Consider the following 21,154-nt stretch of genomic DNA (forward strand, 5'->3'; position numbering starts at 1 on the left):
AACGTTAGAAGCACACCCAGAGCAGCAGCGCAAGACAGGCAGGCAGAGCAAGGCCTGGGGAAGCAGGGGTTCAGCACGATGGCCCTGGCAGCTGGGGCCGGGAGGATGGGAGGGCAGAAGCCCCTGCCGCCTGCCCCCTGCCTGGGCCTCCCCTTTGCCCCCTCCAGCTCTCCAGTCCTTCTTCCAGTTTGGCTCCCTGGGGTCACTGTCCTTGGAGGCTGGTCATGCAGGGATGTGGGCTCCTGTTCTCTGGCTGCTGGTGGTCTTGGCCAGATGCTTCCTGCCCTGAACCTCAGCCCTCCCGCTGAGATGAGGGTGTGGGTGGCAGGGTCTGCAGTCCTGCCGCCATCCCCAGTACAGACATTCTGGCTCTGTCCTCTTCCTGGTGAGGCTAACAGTCTCGGGACGGGTGGGGGAGGAGGGTGAGATGATGTAGGCTAGCAGGGAGAGGGCAGGGTGAGATGCCCCTGTTAGTGACCCCCTCAGTGTGGCCTGTGCTGAGAGACCAGGGGAGGGACCCCAGCCCCACCACTTACTCTCCGTAGGACCCGTCCTGCTCTGATCCTCTGCTTTCTCACCTGTAAAATGAGGATGCTAAGGATGCAAAGATTAAATGAGTTATTTGTCCAGTGCTTTAAGAAGTGCCGGCACCTTGTGTATGCCCTGGAGCAGGGCAACTGACCGCAGGGAGCTCGGTGGGGGTGGGTGAGGGGCCCTGCAGGCCAGCGTGTCCCAGGGAGAGCGGGAGAGACGGGCCTCGTGCGCAGGGGTTGAGATTCGGCGTGGAGGATGGCAAACGATCCTCACCAGGCAGAGGGCAGGTGCCATGTGCACTTTGGGCTCCCCTAACCGGCCCCTTGCTCACACCTACTGCCCGGTGAAGGGGATCTCCTGTCCAGTCCTGCCTCCTCCACCCTCGGCCCTGTGCTGGCACCTCCCCACTGCGCAGGGACCGCAGGCTCCTCATGTCAGCGGCTGGGGCAGACGTGTGAGCGTCCCCGCCTGGGAAGGTGCCCCGGAGCTCAAGCCTCTGCTCTCTGACCACCTGATTTTTCCTACCCCAGGGGCAGCCTGGAAGCTCCTCCGCATAGCTGCTCTGTGCTGAGTTCTGGCCTTCACATGAGCTTTGAGGCAGGCCAGGGCTCCACCGTGGGTGGATGTGTGGCTTCGATGTGGTCCTAGATTCTAGTTGCTGCTATTCTTGTATTTATATAGTTGCAGAATTCCTGTAGGATTTTTAAGTCTGTGGATAGTTCAGTGTCTGCTGTGTTATTGAGATGTGGATTGTTACTTTGTTCCTCTCAGATGCTCACTGTGCCTGAGTTTTATTCCCAGTGGGAGTGGGGACAGTGAAGATGTGTGGGGTCAGAAAAGCCTGAGAACCCCCAAGGCCACAAGCTTGAGAACCACAGCCTAAGTGACTTGGCACATATGAGTGTTTTCCTTCCTTGGACGACATGCCCCACCAGCAGAGCTCCCGTCCGGGGGGCAGGTGGGGGTGTGGGGGGACAGTGGAAGCCGAGGAGCCCTTTTCATGGCTCTAGATGGGTAACTGCCAGTTCATCCTTCAGAAAGCACAAGATGAGTTAATGCCATCTATTCTTTTTGCTACTTTGAGGAACGTCACATTGAGTGGTTGCATTTGCATCTCTGATGTTGAGCTTCATCTGTGTGTCCCACATGGATTTACTCCTTGCAAAGACCCCTGACCCTGAACTGAGACCTGGGACTCAGCCTGGCCACAGTTCATGCCCTTCAGTCTGTCACCAGCCTCCTCTCATCCATGGACCTCTGCTCAAATGCCTACATACTCCGTTTTGCCAAGGGATGAAGGCCCAGGCTCCTTAGCTGTGCCCTCTCCAGCTAGCTCCTCTGTGCTACTACTCACATCCTTCTCCAGACCCTGCCCTTCTGTGTGTGACCTGCCGCTTCCATGCAGGCCTCCTGAGATGCACCCAAGATCATTCATCCAGTAACTCCTCCTCTCGTCCCTCCCCGCCTCCCTCATTCTGATCTCACTGTCCCTCTGAGAGGTACTCTGCCTGCGCATCCCCATAGAACAGACTTTGCTGGTCAGGTGTCTTCCCATCCCTCCCCTAGCAACACAGCCAGCAACTTGGGAGCAGAACAAGCACTTTCCTGTGTCCCTGGCAGCTGGACCTGAACGTGGACCCTAAGAGCTGCTTGCTAAGGTGCGATTACCCACCTTCTGCCCGTCCCGCAGGAAGATGCTCCGAGTTAGGTTGGTCAGTTCTTTCTCAGAGCACAGGGGGTCACTTTCAGGCTGACCCACAGTCAGCATGCCCCCGTGCGCCCCTCCCAGTGCCCAGCAGCAGCTGTGCTGACTGGTTGGTGGCCATTCTGGTTGTTTGACACGTTGAACCTGGAAAGTGAGAGGAGGTTGCGTTGTAACTAAGAGCCTAGGCTCTGAAGCCGGACAGGCCTGGAGGCTCCAGAATTTCCCCGCCTGTGGCCCTGGGCAATTTCAAAGCACCTGTCTGCCCCTCAAACCTACCTCACTGGGTCATCAACGTGCATTAACCAAGGCAGCGCCTTGCCCAGTGCCTGGCACCCAGGAAGGCAAGATACACGTCAGCCATTGGAGCCTTTCTGAGGTGATCCAGAGAGAGGAAACAATTCCGTGCAGATCCCCCTGGGTTCAGATCCAGCACTGCCCTCTTGATAACAGGGCCCTAAACCAGTGGCTTGGTGTCTCAGAAGCTGTGTTTTCACACCTGCACTGCTGGCCACTGAGGTTCAGCGTTCACACTGGTCAAGCGAGTGGCCCAGGGCCTGGCCCGGCACGTGTGGTCTCCAGACACTGGGTCATTTCGGGGCTGCAGTTGGGCTGGATGGGGTGGGCGAGCCCTGCCCCCAGCCTGGATGCTGCCCCCTGCCACCTCCTCCCTCCAGGCACCCCTCCAAGGCTGGCCAGGCCCTGCCTCCAGCTCAGGGCGTGTGTGGAGCAGTGTCTCAGCTGTGGCCACCCCCATGCACCCTGTCTGCCATGGGAGGAAATCTGTTCTCTCACAATGCGTCCTTTTTTCAAAAATTTCTATCTTGGGTTACAGATTTCCTTCACCAAAAAAAAAGTTTCTTGTTAATTATTTCTAAATCAAGGCATCTCAGACACGGCTCAGCAATTACAGCCTCTGGTACTCACAGGCCAGTGTCGAAGTAGCAGCAGGGCCCAGGCCAGCTCCCCACCCCACCCCACTCGCCGCAGAGCACCCCGGAGGCTCCCATAGCCCCGCGCCCCTTTGGACACAAGCTGGGCTGGTAGCGGACCAGGCTCCAAGGTACCTCAGACTCCCAGGAAGGGGTGCCAAGGGCACCTGGGGTCAAGTAAGCAGGGAGGGGGTGGGGCGTGAGCACCTGCCTGGCTCCTCATGGAGGCCCCCAGGCGTGAAGAGGGTGGCTCTGGAGGCAGACAGACTAGCCAGGGGGCCTGGGCCAGGGCTTCACCTACCTGAGCTTCATCACCTGTCTGTCCCCTGGGAGTGGTACAGTCCCTACCTTGACAAGGCCATTGAGAGGCCACAGCCAGTGTCTCCACACAAGAGACGCCCATAGGTGAGCATGGCCTTGCTCCTCAGGGGAGACCTGCAGGAGGGGGTCACTGGTTGCAGCGGGGAGGGAGCTGTGACTGCGGCCTGGGGGGTCTTCAGGCCGGCTCTGAAGATGGGGCGGCATTGGGCTGGGCAGGGGTGAGACCTCTGAGGAGCTGGGGGTGGTGAGGAGGTTTCAGGCAGTGGGGACACAGTGGGGATACAGTGGGGACACAGAGGGAAAGGCCCAAAGCATGAGCACTCATTGTTTGCAGGGACCGGGGGTGGGCGGACAGCGGAGAGCAAGGTCAGGTTGGCGGGGGAGGCATGGGTCAGCCCGGGCTGGGCCTGTGATGCGGCGACAGTGCCCGGGCTTCATTCAGGGTCTGCGGGGTCTGGGATGGGAGCCGCTCCCACACAGCCATCTCCACCTCTTCACCCAGACAGCCCACCTCTGCCTGCACATCAGCTTGGGGGGTGCTGGTGCCCCCTGCAAAGCACAGCCCAGGCCCTGTCATTCAAGCTGGTCCCCTCTTCCGTTCCCCCCACTGACTCCAGAGGGGCTGTGCAGACACCTTGCCCTGGCCAGGAGCCGGCACCTCCCGGACCTCTGGGTGTGTGTTGCTCCGTAAGAACCATGGCGACCCCGCGTGTCTCCACAGATGACTCTGGGGACGACGAGGACGGGACTGCCTCCCCAGCTGACAAGAGCGAGCTACACGACACCATCAAGAAGCTCTCCCTAAAGCTAGACGACCTCAGCACGTGCAATGAGCTCGTGGCCAAGCACGGCGTGGCACTGCAGCGCTCCCTGAGCGAGCTGGACAGCCTCAGGATCCCCTGTGAGAGTGGCGAGAAGCTGAAGGCGGTCAGCGAGCGGGCCACCCTCTTCCGCATCACTTCAAATGCTATGATCAATGTGAGTGCCGCCGGTCCGGCCCAGGGCCCCAAGGAGGAGGTGGCTCCCCGGTCCCCCAGTGGGTGGCCAGGGTGAGGGACAGGCCAGGGCTCCCTCTTGCTCTCGTCATCCTCCATGTCATCTCATCCACGCGTCGTCACGGGGTGAGGACACTGCTTTTCATTGTTGGGTGGAGCTTGGAGTTGGGTGTGAGATCCAGCTGAGCCCGCAGGTGGTTCAGGCCTGGGCGAGGAAGGCAGCGCCCAACCTAAGCAGCCGGCTCAGCACACACAGTAGGGACGCGGCTGCCGCATTTTTCAGCAACAGCTGCTGCTGCTCTTTCCCGCAGTACGTGGTCCAGATGCAGCAGGATTGGGACCTGTAACCATGGGGGGCTTGCATGTGTGGTGGGGGTCCCTCAGTCAGAAGAGCTTTCGAGTTGAGGCCACCACAGCCGTGCCAACCTGATAGTAAGTAGCTGAATGAGGACCCACATCTGTGGACTGAGGGGTTCAGCCCCAGGAGTTCCCCCTTTCCACGGGTTCTGGGAGCCACACAGCTGTGACCGCGAACCGGGAGGGTCTCTCCGTGGTGGCAGAGAGTTCAAGGCTGAACCGAGCTTCTGGGTCCTTCCTCTTTCTGCCTGATGAGTGTTCCCCAGAGGTGCATGTGCTCCCTCTGGATACAGGTCTGATGTGTCAGAGGAGGCCACAGCCTCCTCCCAAGGACAGCCCCCAGGATGAGCACATCCCAGCTAGGATGGCACCGTGGGAGCTGGGGGCCAGAGCACAGAGGTGTGGGGAGATGGAGGCCGCCTCAGAGGAGGTGGGTCCAGAGAACGCGGTTCAGGCAGGCTGGCCGCAGAGACAGTGGGCAGTACCAGTGCCCAGGTGAGCCCCAGCTGGGGGGTCAGAGCAGAGACTAGGCTCTCCGTCCAACACCAGGAAACCTGAGGGCAGGGTGGGAAGGTGGAGGCTGGAGCCCACTGCAGGCCAAGATCCTGTACCCTCTTCCCAGACTCCAGGGAAACACGCACAGGTGCCCGCAGGTGTGGACTTTGTCCATGGCGTTCAGGGGTGCAGTGGCGCCTACGTGCAGAGAGGCTGCTGGACTGCAGCTCTGTGGCCGCCCTGCTGTTTGGCCCTGTCGCTGGTCTTCTCTCTCCTTTTCCCGTGTCCACCCTCTGGGCCCTCTGGCCTCCTTACAGCCCCCAGACTCTAGGGGCCTCGGTCACTGTCCTTCTTCCGGTGACAGGCACCGATATCAAGCATTTAAGGCATAATGATGCATTTGTGCTTCCCCGCGGTTTCCCTGGCATGGCCTCCCCACATGCGGAGACTAAAGCCGCATCGTCTTGAGTAAGCGGTTTTGGTTTTTCCCAGACAATGCGCTGCTCAGCTGCCGTCTCTAGCGAAAGTATTTTATCAGCCATCAGAGGCTCATCTGTGTTTACGAAGCCATAAAAACAGCTCGCCTCCTAAGTGCGTAATGAATTGTTTGATGGGAAGCTCAGGCCCCTGGGGATGATTAGCAAGCCTGTTAGCAGTTCTGGCACCAGGAGTGCTGGACCCAAGTGACGGAGCCTGCACCCTGGGCTGGGATCTGCGCCCCCTGCAAACATGAACCTGACGTGAGGGCCTCTCCCATCCACCTCCACTGTGGGGGCACAGAAGTGAGGTGCTGGGAGCCCAGGCTAGTGCAGAGTCCTGCATTTCTTCCAGGGACCCTTCCTGACAGCTGCTTCTCACCTGGCAAGAGCCGGCTCAGTTTTGGGAGGCTGTTAGACCCTGAACACCCAAACCCCCACTGTGTGCAGAGGGGCCACCTAGGCAAAACGTCCCCACTCCTGGCCAGGCTTTGGCCTCCACCCCTGTTACTAGGAGGGGTTTGGACCAGGGAGCTGTAACTAAGGCATCCATGTGGCTCCCACCCCCGAGCCCCGAGGGGAGCCCACTCCCATCCAGGACCACTTACCCCTCCCCACAGCTTTGTTAGTACCGCTAATATCCACGTGGAGACAGAGGCACAGAGAACTCCCTGAGCTGCCCAGGGTCACCAGCTGCTAAGTGGCCAAACTGGACGCAAACCCAAGTCTGTGTAGCACGCTGTGGGAGTCACGGCCCTCATGACGGTGAGGGTGAGACCCTCAAGGGCTGCAGAGGTCCCCTTCCACTCTGAGGTCAGCACATGGAGGGTGGCCTCGCATCCACCTGGGGCAAACCCCCATTCTCAGGGACCTGAGTCCCTGGTGTGCCTTTTACCTTTAGGCTGCAGCCCTACCGGGGTCTTTCCTGGGAAGGTGGGGACCCAGGATGGGTGGAAGCCACCCCCAGCTGTCCCCAGAAGGCACAAATCCTCATCCCTCAGATCCGCCCAGATCTCAGTGTAAGAAGAGGAAGCTGCTTCCCCCACACTGGCTTCCTACTGCCTCTCCACCATCCCCTCCCTGCCCCCTGCCCTGACTGATGGGAGCCCCTACTGGGGAACTCAGGGAATCTCTCCTCCCACCAGCCGCACAGCCAGGGCAGCCCCCTCCTGTGGATGGTGAATGGCTCTGGGTTTTCCACCTCGTAGGCTCCGATTAAGCCTGGGTCATGGAAGTGGAGCAGAAAATGGGGGACGGCAGGCCACACAAAGCCCGCAGGCAAACACATCCTGTGGAGGGCCCTGGGCAGGCTGCACTTTCCCCACACAGGGAGATGGACTGCTGCTTCTTCACTTTTCCCCAAGACGGCCAAGAGTCTGGGGTTGTTCAGCCTTCAGGAGAGAAGTAGAGGGAGATTTCTAAACCTTCAGATTCAGGAGAAGGCATCACTATCATTAGCCTTTAGATCCTGAGCTCCCAGCAGGGCAGGGAGGGAGGCTCTCTGGACAGTTTCCAAGATCCCAGGAACCGTGGCTACTGAGGCAGGCCTGTCCCTGTGGCCCTGCTCCCCAAGGGGGCATCTGGCCCTCACCTTGAGGCTGGCCTCTTTTGTACGTGTTTCAGGGAACAGGATGTCTGGGGGAGGTTCTGGATCAGGAATACTGAACTGTATTGCCCTTGCCTGCGCTGTACCCTCTAGAATACCCCTTCCCCACCCTTCAGATGCCTGGCAGATCCCTTTTTATCCTTCAGAACCCCACATGGACGTCACCACGGCCGGGAGGCTCTCCGAGTTCCCTATCAGGAAGCCGTTCCTCCTGGTTAGATCCCCCAGTGGTCCCAGCCCACTGAGCAGTGTTTAGCCCATTATTTCAACGTCTGATCCCCCACCAGGCTTTGTGCCCCTTGAGGTCAAGCTCAGGTCTTACTCACCTGTGGCCCCAATAGTAGCCCAGTGGGAGTGCCCAATACACTCTGTCTCAATCAAAGTGGGTCTTGTATCTCAGGGGAAAAAGTTCTAAGTGGCCCACATCTCACTTACCTGCTAAGTGACCATTTACAAAGCCATTCTAGCCCTGTTTCCTCACCTGGACGAGGTCAGTGAGAAAGTGCAGGCTCTGAGCAGGGTGCAGAGCTGCTGGTCACTACCCTGGTCACCTGGCCTTGCAGAGAAATGACCCAGCCTGGTTGCTGAGACACAGGAACAGAGCTTTATGAAATCAAGTCATAAACGTGTTTTTTTTTTTTTACTGCAGAGCTGCTGGTCACTACCCCTCGCCACCCTGGTCACCTGGCCTTGCAGAGAAATGACCCAGCCTGGTTGCTGAGACACAGGAACAGAGCTTTATGAAATCAAGTCATAAACGTGTTTTTTTTTTTTCCCCACGGGAACGTGGTACTGAGCCCCGGCCTCCTTCCGTCCTATTGTGGTTTCGGTTGGCAGGGTTCTTTCTAGCAGGCCTGCGAGGGTGGTGCCTGGTGGGCCTTCAGGAGGCCTCGGGGGGCAGCAGCTGAGCAGGTCAGCGGCCCCATAGTGAACTTGGGGCTCAAGCAGTTAGGAAAGTCCTGCCTGATGGGATTTGAACCCAGACCTGAGTGGCTTCCCACTGATCCTGCCCCAGGCCTGTGCCAGGTAGGGACTCGGCGAGGACCAGGCAGACCCGTCCAGCCCCTGAGGATCCAGGGATCCCAGGGATGGTCCAGGGATCTTCCTTGTGATGCTGAGTCTCACGTGGGCTCAGCAGGACAGCCTTTGGGAGGAGTAGCTAAGCAGGGCAGCAGCTCACACACCCACTGGTGAAGGTCAAGTGTGTAGAGGGCCATGGAAGGGCTGGGGAGTGACCCTCCGTGGCAGGGCGGGGCCTGCAGAGGGAGAGGTAGTGGCCACAGAGTGGGGCCAGAAAGGGTCAGGAGGATTTCTCCCAGGCAGGGAAGGAAAACACTAGCTGTGGACACTTGCTGTGCACAGGGGGTGCTGAGCTTTTTACACATGGTTCCCTGTAAGCGTTGTGCTGGGACGGCACCCACGCCATCAGGCTCTAAAGCTCCCCCACCCTTTTACCCTTCCTGGGCCTCTGCGGACAGTTCCCCAGTTGTGGTGGCCCCTTGGGCAGGACCTGGTCTTTGGGCGAAGCTCGCTGGCTGTGTGGATGACGGCCTTACCACCCGCTGCCCTGGAAATGAGAGCAGACACATCTCCTTCCCACCTGGGAGGAACAGGTGTGGGGTTCACATGACCCCTGACTGTCCCCAGGGGCCCAGCAGCCCCTCCCAGCCTCCTCTCCCACCTGTTCCCCGTCTGCCTCCCGTCCCCTGCCAGAGTTGGCCACTCACCTAACCTGAGGAGGCCACAGCCTCTCAGACTCTCCCCACCTATCACCCCTCAGATGTACATTACCTCTCCTGGGAAGCCCACCAGCAAGCCCACGGCTACTCCCAGGGCCCATCTCACAGTCCACCTGGCTGGGTCAGCCCTGGGTGCCAGGGGCTGGTGGGGCCCTGGCCAGCAGGGAGCCAGGACAGGAGAGAGGATCAACTACCCATGGTCACGTCGCCTGCAAGGCGTTCTGCATGCATCATCACCCCCCGACCCACTGAGCCGCTTATAGTGGGGGAACTGAGGCAGCTGCTAAGGATAAGAGCCCAGGTCTTCAGGCCCCAGAGCCTTGCGCCTCATAGGAGGGAAATAAACCCATCCCTCCCTTGAGCGGGGGAAGGAGGGTCAGGAACCCCTCCTCTGCCCACGTTTACCCCACTCCCAGCTCCGCATCCCCGCCCCACTCTGCTGACGTCGCCCTGTCTGCAGGTCCATGAGTCTCGTGGGCTTTTCTTTCTTTCTTTCTTTTTTAAATAACTTATTTAATTGAAGTATAGTTGACTTACAATGTGGTGTTAATTTCTGCTGTACAGCAGAGTGACTCAGTTATACACATGTATACATTCCTTTTTATATTTTTTTCCATTATGGTTTATCCCAGGATGTTGAATATAGTTCCCTGTGCTCTACAGTAGGACCTTGTTGTTTCATGGGCTTTTCTACTGCAGCAGTGTGCAGAGACAGGACATGGTCTCCCTGGTGATGCTGGGAGCCCTGGAGCTTCCATGCCTGGCACAGTGTCCAGCAGCATATGGGAGCCTCAGTGAATAAGAGAGAGGAGTTGGTTGTGAAAGAACGTGGGAGCGACTGAGTGAATTGCTTAGTGTCTGGCAAAATTCCCTAGTGGGTGATTTTGTGAGTCTGATCAAAGGCAGTGCAGCGGGTCCATGCTTGGATCACCGTCTGGGTAACTGCGTTTGATGCCATTTAGAAGGAACTTCACAGCGCAGTGATAAGCTGTGGTTCAGAGACTGAGCCTCGAAGCGCTGCACGTGTGCAGGGCTCCCCCGGCCCTGGTGTGGGGACTGCAAGCGGCACCTCCCTCCCCGAGAACCAGGACGCATGCGGTGTTACAGCATTGGCTCCATCACGAGGTTTGAGGTAGAGAATGGCAGAATTAATACATGTTACCAGCTCAGGCTTTGGGTATTTGTTTCCATAAAGTGAAAAGAACAAACTCCCATTTTCTTCTTTTTTCCCGCAAGTTTGTCTTTGTGGGAAAGCAGAGCGCCCTGGTTTGGAGGCAGGCCTCTGGGATGGTGGCAGTGTGATAGCAGGCGCCCGCCCCAGTTTCCTCCCGTTACTTTGCTTCTCACAATGGCCATGTGAGGTTGGTGTCATTACAGCTTCCTTGTCATCGCTGTCGTTTGTATTATTCACGTGCCACCCCCGAGGCCCAGAGCAGTCATTTTGCCCAAGGGTAGCAGGCCCGGCGGCTACATGAGCACAGAGGGTCATAGCCGTTGGTCCTGGGCCATCCCCATTGCTGGCTGCGGGGCTCTGTGCAGAGGGCCAGGGCTGTGTTACCTGTCACTAGGCGCAGCACACCTGGGCTCCCCTGTGGGTTGGCCTTGGGCCCCTGCCCTGGGCAGAAGAGCCCCACAGTGGTGCCACGGTCATTCTGGGGCGAGCCTGCCCTGGGCTGGTAGGGTGCATGCTCCCCTCCCTGTGGGGGAAACAGGGTCTGTCCACCTGCCAGGTGGCAGGGAGAGAGCCGCTTCTGTGACTCTCAGGCAGGCCTGGAGGCAGCCACAGTACCAGCGTGAAGGCGCTGAGCCCCTCCGTCGGCTGGCAGCCTCAGGGCTTGCTCCCCACTTCTGCTTCTGCAGGCCCCCTCCTGACATGGCCCCCACACCTGAGTTGTGAGAGGCCCCTCAGAGTTGGGGGGCCCTTGACCTCAGGAACAGGTTTTGGGCAGCCAGTGGGCAAGCAGAGCTGGATGGTAGGCAAGCCCCACAAAAGACCAAAGACAGTCGAGGTGCAGAAAGCCAGGGGGTGGGTGCTGGCCAACAGAGGGTGGTGCCCACCAGGCCCCCCTCCAAGGGCCCAGTGGGACGGACCCGGCATGCTTTTACCAAGGAAGTGGCCCACGAGGGACACACCCTGGTGCCCGCAATAGAGCTGGCCGGGTGGGATGGGGCGCAGATCCTGACGGCAGGGGCATGGGGAAGTGGCGGAGGACGCATGCCCAGGACAGCTGGGCCTGGAGGGAGGGGGCTTCAGCTCCAGTTGGAGGAGCTGTGAGAGCACGATGAGGTGGGAGCAGAGGCACTGGGGGCTGGGGGAGGTGGCCGGCGGGAGTGGGAACAGGGACGCAGATGAGGATAGGTGGGGGAGGCGGGGGGTACATAGACGCAGAGGCAGCAACTCAGGGCACTTGGCCAGGACCTTGGATTTGTGGCATCATAGAAACGGACCAGATCAGAAGGGGCTGTTTACCGCTGGAAATGCTCTGAGGCTTCACTGAGCCCTGTTTGGAGATCATGAGGGGCTCCTCACACCCACCCAAGCAGAGTGGTGGTGAGAGGCCCCAGAGCCGCCCTCCTCGTCCTTCCGGGGCCCATGGGCAGGTTCCTGTCCAGCTGACCTCTGTTCTGCCCCTGACAGCTTGCTCACTTGGGGCTTGGGGAGATGAGTAAAAATAGATTCCAGGACGGTCTAAAATCGGTTGGCAAACTGGCAGCCAGATGGTGCTGGTTCCTGTGCACGAGGGGTAAACTATTTTGAATGTGGAAAGGGCTATTTTAAAGTTTGAACTGAAGTGAGAAGCTGACTCCCCAGTGCTGTGAGTGAGTCACATTAAGAAGAAGCCGTGACCATCCCCTCCGTGTCCGAGAGGGGCCGGCCCCTGTAAAAGGGGCAACCCAAGCCGAGGGCCACGTGAGAAGGGGGCCCGGCCCTGGGAGCTGCCCAGCCTCCAGGGGCCGGGAGGGTGGTGGATGCGGAGCATGGCGGCGTGGCTGAGACTGAGCCAGAGGGACCCCCGGGAGAGCCTGGCACCCCCATCGCAGCTCCCGGGGGACCCGCTCTTGGTCTTGGAGCATGAGATGGCTGTGTTTCATCCAGCATGGCTGCCTCCGAGCCAGACAGTCCCAGCCTGAATCTCAGCCCTTTCCCACCGTCGGGAGGTAATGTGCTGAGGCCAGCCTGTTGCTCCTCAGTGGGAGGGGAAGGAGAGACTGTGTTGACCCTGATGTGTCCCCAGTGTGAGCTGCTGGCCATGCAGAGGGGCTCAGGGAACCCGTGATTCTGCACGTTTTTCTCCTGTTCGCCACCTTTATTATTACTACAGACCATTGAGAGGTGGGTCCATAGTGACCTGGCCATGTGAGGATCGATGTGGTGGGGTAGATGGTGGGGCAGCCTCGGCCCTGGCCACCCACTGACCTGGCAGCCCTGCGCCTGAGAGCCACGGCAGGCCAGTCACATGGCTGTCAGCCCCAGGGCAGGTCCTGGCTGGCTGCAGGTGGAAACGTGGCCCTTTCTCCCTTCCTCCCTGCAAGCAGGGTTATCAGAACCTGCTGTGTGGCGACAGCTGGGGACAGTCACCGAGCTGGCCCTGTCGGCCCAGGGCACCCGCCCAGCCTGGAACCACCAGGCATTTGGCCCTTGTCCCCACCTCCTCTGTGGCTCCGAGGGCTGCCCACCCGACATCCAGCGACTCTCCGGCACCCTCTTCATGGCCCGGCTAGGACGGCAGTGACCGTGCAGGAGACCGATGGTTTCCACGTGGCCACTAAAGGCTGGGCCCGAGCGGGGTCCCGGCTCTGCAGACTCTCCTAGAGCTTGAGAGGCTCCCCAGGCCATACACAGGGTGGGCAGGAGACCCAGGCCACTGCCCACATGCCCTGCTCGCCCGCCCGCATTTGAGGAGCAGCGAGGTTGTGGTCGGGATTAGGATTAGGAACAGCAAAAGCGATTAGCGTTCGTCCTCCTTCCTCCCAGGCACAGCTGGGCAAGGTTTCCGGCTCAGACACTCCGCATCTGTCCTGTGCGACACCTGTCGGGGTGACCGGTAGCCACTCCCATTGGGCCCCGACACACTTCCCCGGGCAGACAGCCCTCATAGCCCCCTTCACGGGCCCGGCTTCTGGGAAGGGAGAGTCCCCGGTGGGTGCCTCCGTGCAGGGGCATGGGGGAGGTGCCGCCATTTCCTTTCTGGGCTTTTGGTTCTCACTCTGCTTTGGGCGTGTCAACAGGCCCCCTGCCTTCCCCACAGAGGTAGAATCGCACTGCCCACAGGACCCTGCACCTCTTCATCTCAGGGACACTCTCGACAGCCATGGGGGTGCGAGGAAGGGGCAGGCCTGGGAGACTGGAACCCAGTTCCCGTCCAGGGGACGATCACCCCAGTGGGTCACAGAATTGGGGACTCTGCAGGAGTCCTGGGGTTCAGCCCTCTGTTCACGAGAACACTGAGGTCCAGGAGGTTATGGGCCTGCCCCAGAGTAGGCAGCGAGGTGATGCCGTGAGGGGCCTGGATGCAGGCCCAGTGTGTCTGAGTCGGGGGCTTTGGGGTGGCCTGTGGCTCTGCTCCTGGTCAGGGCGGCGCGTGAGCTCTGAGAGTTGTGGTGGGGCCTCAGGGGAAGTGTGACCGTGTTCAGGGCCAGGGTCAGCCAGGCCCTTCCTGGGCCCCTGGGAGCCACCCCAGCCACCCGCCCATCGCCGGGCCCCAGGCCTAATCCAGCTTAGCGAGCACACGGCGCACAGCCCAGCTCAGCATTCCAGGGCGGCGCGGCCAGACCGGCACCTGCCTCTGTTCGCGGCTGGCTGGGATGGGGCCTGGAGAAGGTCGGCAGCATCAGAGGAAACCGGCGCAGTTGGGGATGGACACCAGGTAGGCACCTCAGGGCAGAGGGGGCAGGCGGGCTCTCCACAGCCTGCAGGGTGGCCAGAGCAGCTCATCAGCTGCAGATGACCCCCGTACCCCGGAGTCAGTGGAAAAGGCCCTGGTCCAGCCACATGAGCCCCTCGATATTGGGGTACAGCAGCCTCTGCCGTGCCCCCCTCTTCAGGCAACTCTGACATGCTCTGATCTTCATCGCCCAGCCCAGCTGCATGTGGCCCCGATGAGGCCCCCGCTGTCCTGGGGATTTGACTTCCTGCCCCTCTGCTGCTCCATATCAGCCTGTCCTGCAGGGACAGCAAGGTGGAGGGCACCCAGGTTATCAGCCGGCAGCCCTGGCTGTGTGGGCAACAGCTTCTGCTGCAGGGACCAGGCATGGCTGGGTCCTGTTGCTTGAACAGGGTTATTCCCCAACATCCTTGTTAGCGAGCATCTCCAGGAACCCAACCCCACTCCGGGAAGGCCCTGGGACCCCACATCGCCTCAATGGGCATCCGGATGGGGGTAAGGATCCAGCTTGACAAAATAAACAGTGACAGTGCTGGTTCCACGCCCTGGGAAACTTGGACCCTGGCCCTACACGCACGGCCTGTGGCCTTGATCAAGTCCCTTGGTCTCCCTGAGCCTCCATGTCTTCCTCGGTCACGCTGTTAAAACAGCCACCTCAGTGCTTGTGAGAGTGCGCCACCCCTCCTGGCACCGGCACCGACAGCCCTGACCCACAGGGGATGGGGGGTCTGAGGGAGGTGGGGCCAGAGAAGGGGAGAAAGGCACGTGGTCACACAGGAGGGAGGGCGTGGGGCAGGACGGGGCCCCAGGAGCTGAGTGTGGAGAGGGTCTGGGACCAGGTCTGTGAGAGGCTGTCAGCTGTCTCAGAAAATGAAACCAACACTGTTTTCCCTTCCATACCATTCCTATAGTGATGAGAGCGTCACGAACATCAAGGGCAGGAGGAAGGGAGCCTAATTCATCTTTGCAGCACAATCATCTTTCCCTCTCTGCTTTTTAAAATTTTATTTTTTATTGAAGTTGATTTACAATGTTGTGTTAGTTTCAGGTGTACAGCAAAGTGATTCAGTTATTTATTCTTCAGATTCTTTTTCCTTATAGGTTATTAAAAGATACTGAGTATATAGTTCCGGAACTATAAACTTGTTATCTTTCCTTCTTTGCTTTTGCTGCTAGGAAGGTCAGAGGCCATGTAGAGCTCTCTGACATGAGTTTGTAGAATTATTTACCATGACATTTGGCTATTTTATACTGTTATTTGTGGCTCTTTTATAAGCCTTGTTTTATTTTATAAATTAATGTATTTATTTTTGGCTGCATTGGTCTTTGTTGCTGAGTGCGGGCTTTCTCTAGTTGCGGCGAGCGGGGGCTACTCTTCATTGCAGTGCACGGGCTTCTCATTGCGGTGGCTTTTCTTGTTGCAGAGCATGGGGCTCTAAGGTGCGCGGGCTTCAGTAGTTGCGACTCACGGGCTGTAGAGCGCAGGCTCAGTAGTTGTGGCGTACGGGTTTAGTTTTTCCACAGAATGTGAGATCTTCCCAGACCAGGGATTGAACCTGTGTCCCCTGCACTGACAGGCGGATTCTTAACCACTGTGCCAACAAGGAAGCCCAATAAGCCTTGTTTTAAATGCCATGAATTATATGAAAGGAAAGTGTCCATCTGTGTTAAAACTCAGCGAGATGACTGCAGGAGCTGTAGAGGGTTGGCAGGGAGTGACAGCGGCAGGTACGACGGAGCAGCGCTAAGGAAAGGCGAGGGCAGAGTCCAGAGGCTCTTGTGCAGCTGCAAAGCTAGTCTGATGGGGCAGGCAACCTGCCACCAGGCAGGGCACCCACAGACCCTAAGAACCAGAAAACATGAAGCACCCATCGTGTGTCTCACCTGTAACAAGGCTCCATGCATGACACAGCCCGGGCCCCTGCACCTTCTCCCCAAGACAGCCAGGCAAGGGGACCGTGCCTCATGTGGCCTGGGGTCCTGTCCTGTTCGCCCATTGTTGACCTGGGAAGCCCCTCCTCCCTGGGCCTCAGTCTCAGGGGGACAGGAGGATCCAGCAAGGGGCTTCCCTGAAGCGGTGGACCCGGCGCTGCCCAGGTAGACAAGGGCACCCCCCCACACACACCTGCCAGAGCCAGGCCTCTGGGATGCGTTTCTGACAGCACCGCGCACCTGGCTCGGTGGTCTGAGAGCTGCTGGGGCAGCGGCAGAGTGACGGCGCCCCTGCAGTTAGGACTCCTTCCTTGGTCAGCAAATGGGTGGCTGGAGCCCAGAATAACCTGACTAGGCACTGGGGCCGAGCTTAGGGTCAAGGGAAGCAAGGATGAAGTGGACACAGGCCACTCAGGAGCCCACCTTGGGGGTCCCCAAATTGCATGGTAGTCACTGACTGCAGCTCTGCACCAGTGGGCCTTATAGATCCAGAATAGCCCCAGACCTGCAACAGCCCTGGATGCAGCCTCTCTCACCTCCAGAGCCTGCTAAGTGCATAAGGAGATTTCTTTCCTTCCCCACTAAAGTCTCTCCCTCCCCCTAACCTGTGCCAGGACACCTGTCAGCACAAATCCCTGCCCCTTCTGGAGAAGCGGGTTACAGTGGCATGTGGCTGGGCAGGGACCAGACCTGCAAGGGAGGGTGGGAGGCCCTTGAAGTGCCCCCTCCCCAGAGCCTTGCTGGGGAGCTGCTGGGAACTAAGCCTCAGTTTCCTCATCTGTCAAATAGGGACAATCCCTCTCCTCCCACTTCAAGGATTTTGCTGGGTGAGCTGAGATGGGGCGGGAGGACTGCAAATGCAGGGTCTGTGGGGCTTTACCATTGTGGCTTATGGACAGGACATGGGCTCAGTGGGGCTGAGTGACCCATGTGGGAACTGGGCCTTCCCAGTCCTGATCATGCGACCTTTTCCACTACACTTTGCTGGTTGCCTTGGGCCTCCGTTTCCACATCTTCAGAAAGGTAGGGTGGTGAGCCCCTGCCCTGCCCACTCTGCATGGTGCTGGGGGTGAGATGAGATGGGATGACAGAGGGAAGGTGCCCGGGGAGGGCTTGTTAAGGAGTGATGTGTGGGGCTAGATGAGTGGCCAGCCTTCTGGAGCCCCACGCTGGGGCCCTTTCCACCAGCCAGGCCGCCACTGGGGCTTGGCTCCTTACGGGGCGGGAGAGCCAGCCAAGCCCAGGCAGGGTGAAGGCATGTGCTCGGGCGCCAGCCGTGATGAAGGGGGTGTCCATTGAGTGCCCCTTGGCCCTGAGCTCCGCGTCACCTCCCTGGCTCCTCCTGACAGCCCTTCAGGTAATGCTGTGCTGTCCGTGTCACAGAGGAGAGGCACCGTGCCTCTCTCCCTCCAGGAATCAAGTCTCTAACCCTCAGCATCAGACGTCATGTGATGTGCGTGGAGCCCAGTGGCCGGTGGTAAGGGGGTGGTGGGGAGTGGCGGCCTGAGATCACTGACGCAGGTTGGGCCGGGAACCATGTCCCTTCCAACCACGTTAGAGGAGTCCAGAAAGGGCAAGTCCAGTGGTGCCCGGCTGGGACCTTGCTGCCCTCCAGGGACAGCTGAAGCCCCGACCCTCTTCTCTACTGTGATGACAGGGGCAAAACAACCATCCCGTTTCCTAAGAGTGTGCTAGAACCACTTATGGACCCGGGAAGCTGAAAAGAATCTGGATGTCATAGTAGGCCACCAGTTTGAAGGGGGAACCTTAAAAGCAGAGTTTATGTGATACAGACTTTGAGGTAACTTGGTAGAAAGTTCGATAAGACCCTTTAGCTCTGAGCCAGGCGGTGTAGCAGAAAGGTGGCTTTCCTTCCTTCTGTGCCAAAGCCAGGGTCTGGCCTGAGCTGCTGTGTTGGTTCCAGTGGGGACAGGGGTTGTGACAAACCTAGGCCCAGACCACAGTGAGGATGCAGCAGCTGAGAGCTGGGACCCCTGCCACCAGGAACACGCAGCACCCCAGCTGATAACTGGCGAGGCAGCATGACCAGCAACACCGGGTTTAGTGCTCTCGAATGGCATCTTGACTGTGGGGCACCGACCAGGGCAGATGCCAGGCTGGTTCTGAGAAAGCCAGGGTCCCCATGACCCCACGGAAGCCACAGGGGGCAGCAAAGGTGTTTCTGACCCACCTGCGAAGGGAGGGGGAGGGGCCACAGCACCCCCGGGCATCCCTCTCTGCCCTGCCTGGCTCACAGGCCACGCCCCCTCGCAGGCCTGCAGGGACTTCCTGGAACTAGCGGAGACGCACAGCCGGAAATGGCAGCGGGCTCTGCAGTATGAGCAGGAGCAGCGCGTCCATCTGGAGGAGACCATCGAGCAGCTGGCCAAGCAGCACAACAGCCTCGAGCGCGCTTTCCGCAGTGCTCCCGGCCGGGCCGCCAACCCCACCAAGAGCTTCAGCGAGGGTGAGCGGGCGTCAGTCCATCCATCCAGTCCACCGTCAGTGTCCCCTTTGCCAGCTGGCTCAGCTTACACAGCCCCCCCAGGTTACATACCCCTCAACGCACCTACGTCTGGGCCTGCTTGGCCGACTCTGGTGCCCGTGTGCCTCTGTATCCCCCACGCCCTCACAGTGGGCACAGTCTCCCCATGTCTAGTCTCCCAATCTCCAGGGAAGAGCTCAGTGAGTCCAACTGTCCCCTCTGTGGCAGGGCTGCCAGGGTGCCAGGTGGCTGCCCACCTAACCTGGGGCTCAGGGTCACGGGTGCCCTGGGAAGGGGGTCCATCAGAAAGGGAAGCTGGGCCACAGAGAGACTGACCAGCATGTTTAGAGATCAGGGAAAGCTTCCGGAAGGAGGGAGGCTCTGAGCAAGAGGGTGAAAGTGCGTTCCAGGAAAGGGAGCGCGGGCACCACAGCCGGGTGACAGAGGTGGGGAGGGGCCGCGGGCTCTAGACCTCCCTGGGCAGGCGTGACTGTTGAAGTCGCAAACTGAGGCAGTGGCTCTGTGTGTCTCTAGGAAGCCTCTTAACCACCAAAGGCGAGGACAGTGAGGAAGATGAAGATACCGAGTACTTCGACGCCATGGAAGACTCCACATCCTTCATCACAGTGATCACTGAGCCCAAGGAGGACAGGTGGGCTCGGGGCTGGGCGGCCACCTGGAAGGAACCTCTCCGGGGTCAGCCGTGCCGGCCTGTTCTCGCGCTCCACCTGTTCTTCGCACTTGGGGTTTTCTTTAAGTCTTGCTCCAGACGGTATTTTTGCTTAGATTGGTTCTGTTCTTCCTTAAATCAAAAATACCCAAATAGAGTTTGTATCGGGATTTCATTTTAAATGGACAACAGGGCATTGGCTGCATCCAGTTCCTGCCCCAGAGCCGCACAAGTTCCCAGCCACTCCACCCACTGTGTCAGTATTCCAGAGCAGACTGGAGACACAGAAAGCCTCTTTTATTTTCTATTTCAAAGCCTTTGTTTCATTTTTCATAAAAGCTTGCTCTTTCAGGATCTTTCTAAATACACATTAATAGTAAATGAGACAGTTACTAGCACTGAAAGCCACATTGCCACACTCCCTGGGACCCTCGGGAAGCGCCTGTGCTTGTGGACCGAGCTGGCAGGACACGTGCGGAGGGAAGCACGTGAGGTGGGGTGGTTCGGGGTTCAGTCCTCACCAGGGCTGCTCATTCTCGTCGGGTTGCCTTAGGTCCTGACCCTAGAAGGGTTGGTGGGTATATGGCAGTGTTTGGGGACATAAAAGTGGCCGATGAGCCCCACAGGGGAAAGAACTGACTGTAGCCTGTGCTGCCCACTGACACCCTCACAACAAGGTGTGTCAGGACCATGTGCTCCCCTGCTTGCCCTTAGGAACTGCATTCTTCTCAGCGGCCTCACTCCTACATGTATGCTGTGGCCTGCCCACCCCATGCTGCCTTCCCTGACCCCCCCTGAAGCCCAGCCCGGCCGGGAGGAGGCCGGTGACAACCTGTGGCTGCTCCTTTTTTGCCTCTGTGGACCAGCGTGTTTCACCACTTCCCTGTCCTGGTTTCTTCCAGGGAAAAGGCATGGTTTGGATTCCTCTTACCCCTCAGGGAGTTTCTGGTCCTATCAGTGGTATATTTCCATTTCCCAATCATATTTTTTATACATATATTTATTTATTTCATTTATTTATTATCATCATCATTTTTGGTTGCATTGCGTCAAGCGGGGGCTACTCTTTTTTTTTTTTTTTGGTACGAGGCAGGCGGACTCTCAACCACTGTGCCACCAGGGAAGCCTGGGGCTACTCTTTGTTGCGGAGCACAGGCTTCTCATAGCGGTGGCTTCTCGTTGCGGAGCACGGGCTCTAGGCATGCGGGCTTCAGTAGTTGTGGTGCGTGGGCTTAGCTGCTCCGCGGCATGTGGGATCTTCCTGGACTAGGGATCGAACCCGTGTCCCCCGCACTCGCAGGTGGACTCTTAACCACTGTGCCCCCAGGGAAGTCCCCCAATAATATTTTAAAAAAATTTTTAATTGAAGTATAGTTGACTTACAATGTTGCATTAGTTTCTGGTGTACAGCAAAGTGATTCAGTTTTACATACATATATATATATATATATATACACACACACATGGCCAAAAAGTTCGTTCAGGTTTTTCTGTAACATCTTTTTGGCCATCCCAATACATATATTCTTTTCCTTTATGGTTTACTACAGGATATTGAATATAGTTCCCTGTGCTATACAGTAGGACCTTGTTGTTTATCTGTTTTATATATAGTAGTTTATATCTGCTAATCCAAAACTGCTAATTTATCCCTCTTCCCCCTTTCATAACCATAAGTTTGTCTTTTGTGTCTGTGAGTCTGTTTCATAAACAAGTTCATTTGTGTCATATTTTAGATTCCACATATAAGTGATATCATATGATACTTGTCTTTCTCTGTCTGACTTACTTCACTTAGTATGATAATCTCTAGGTCCATCCACGTTGCTGCACATGGCAATATTTTGTTCTTTTTCGTGGCTGAGTAATATTCCATTGTATATATGTACCACATCTTCTTTATCCATTCCTCTGTCAGTGGACACTTAGGTTGCTTCCATGTCTTGGCTATTGTAAATAGTGCTGCTGTGAATGCTGCATTTCCCAATAATATTTAAAAATCGCTTATATCGCTCTCAAAATTA

At 58.1% G+C, this 21,154-nt stretch overlaps 1 protein-coding gene across 3 annotated transcripts in view; it reads left to right on the forward strand.

Annotated features, from left to right (window-relative positions):
• The window catches only part of OSBP2 (oxysterol binding protein 2), a 145,254-nt gene that overhangs the window by 109,012 nt on the left and 15,088 nt on the right, over positions 1–21,154 (forward strand). For all 3 annotated transcript variants that reach the window (XM_024767995.1, XM_024767994.1, XM_024767996.1), the window contains 3 exons: positions 4,211–4,467; positions 18,250–18,442; positions 18,995–19,112. In XM_024767995.1, coding sequence (XP_024623763.1) covers positions 4,211–4,467; positions 18,250–18,442; positions 18,995–19,112 — 568 coding nt within the window. The remainder of the gene's footprint in view (positions 1–4,210; positions 4,468–18,249; positions 18,443–18,994; positions 19,113–21,154) is intronic.

Source organism: Neophocaena asiaeorientalis, unplaced genomic scaffold, assembly GCF_003031525.2.
Source record: "Neophocaena asiaeorientalis asiaeorientalis breed wild unplaced genomic scaffold, Neophocaena_asiaeorientalis_V1.1 scaffold828, whole genome shotgun sequence".
Taxonomy (NCBI): domain Eukaryota; kingdom Metazoa; phylum Chordata; class Mammalia; order Artiodactyla; family Phocoenidae; genus Neophocaena; species Neophocaena asiaeorientalis.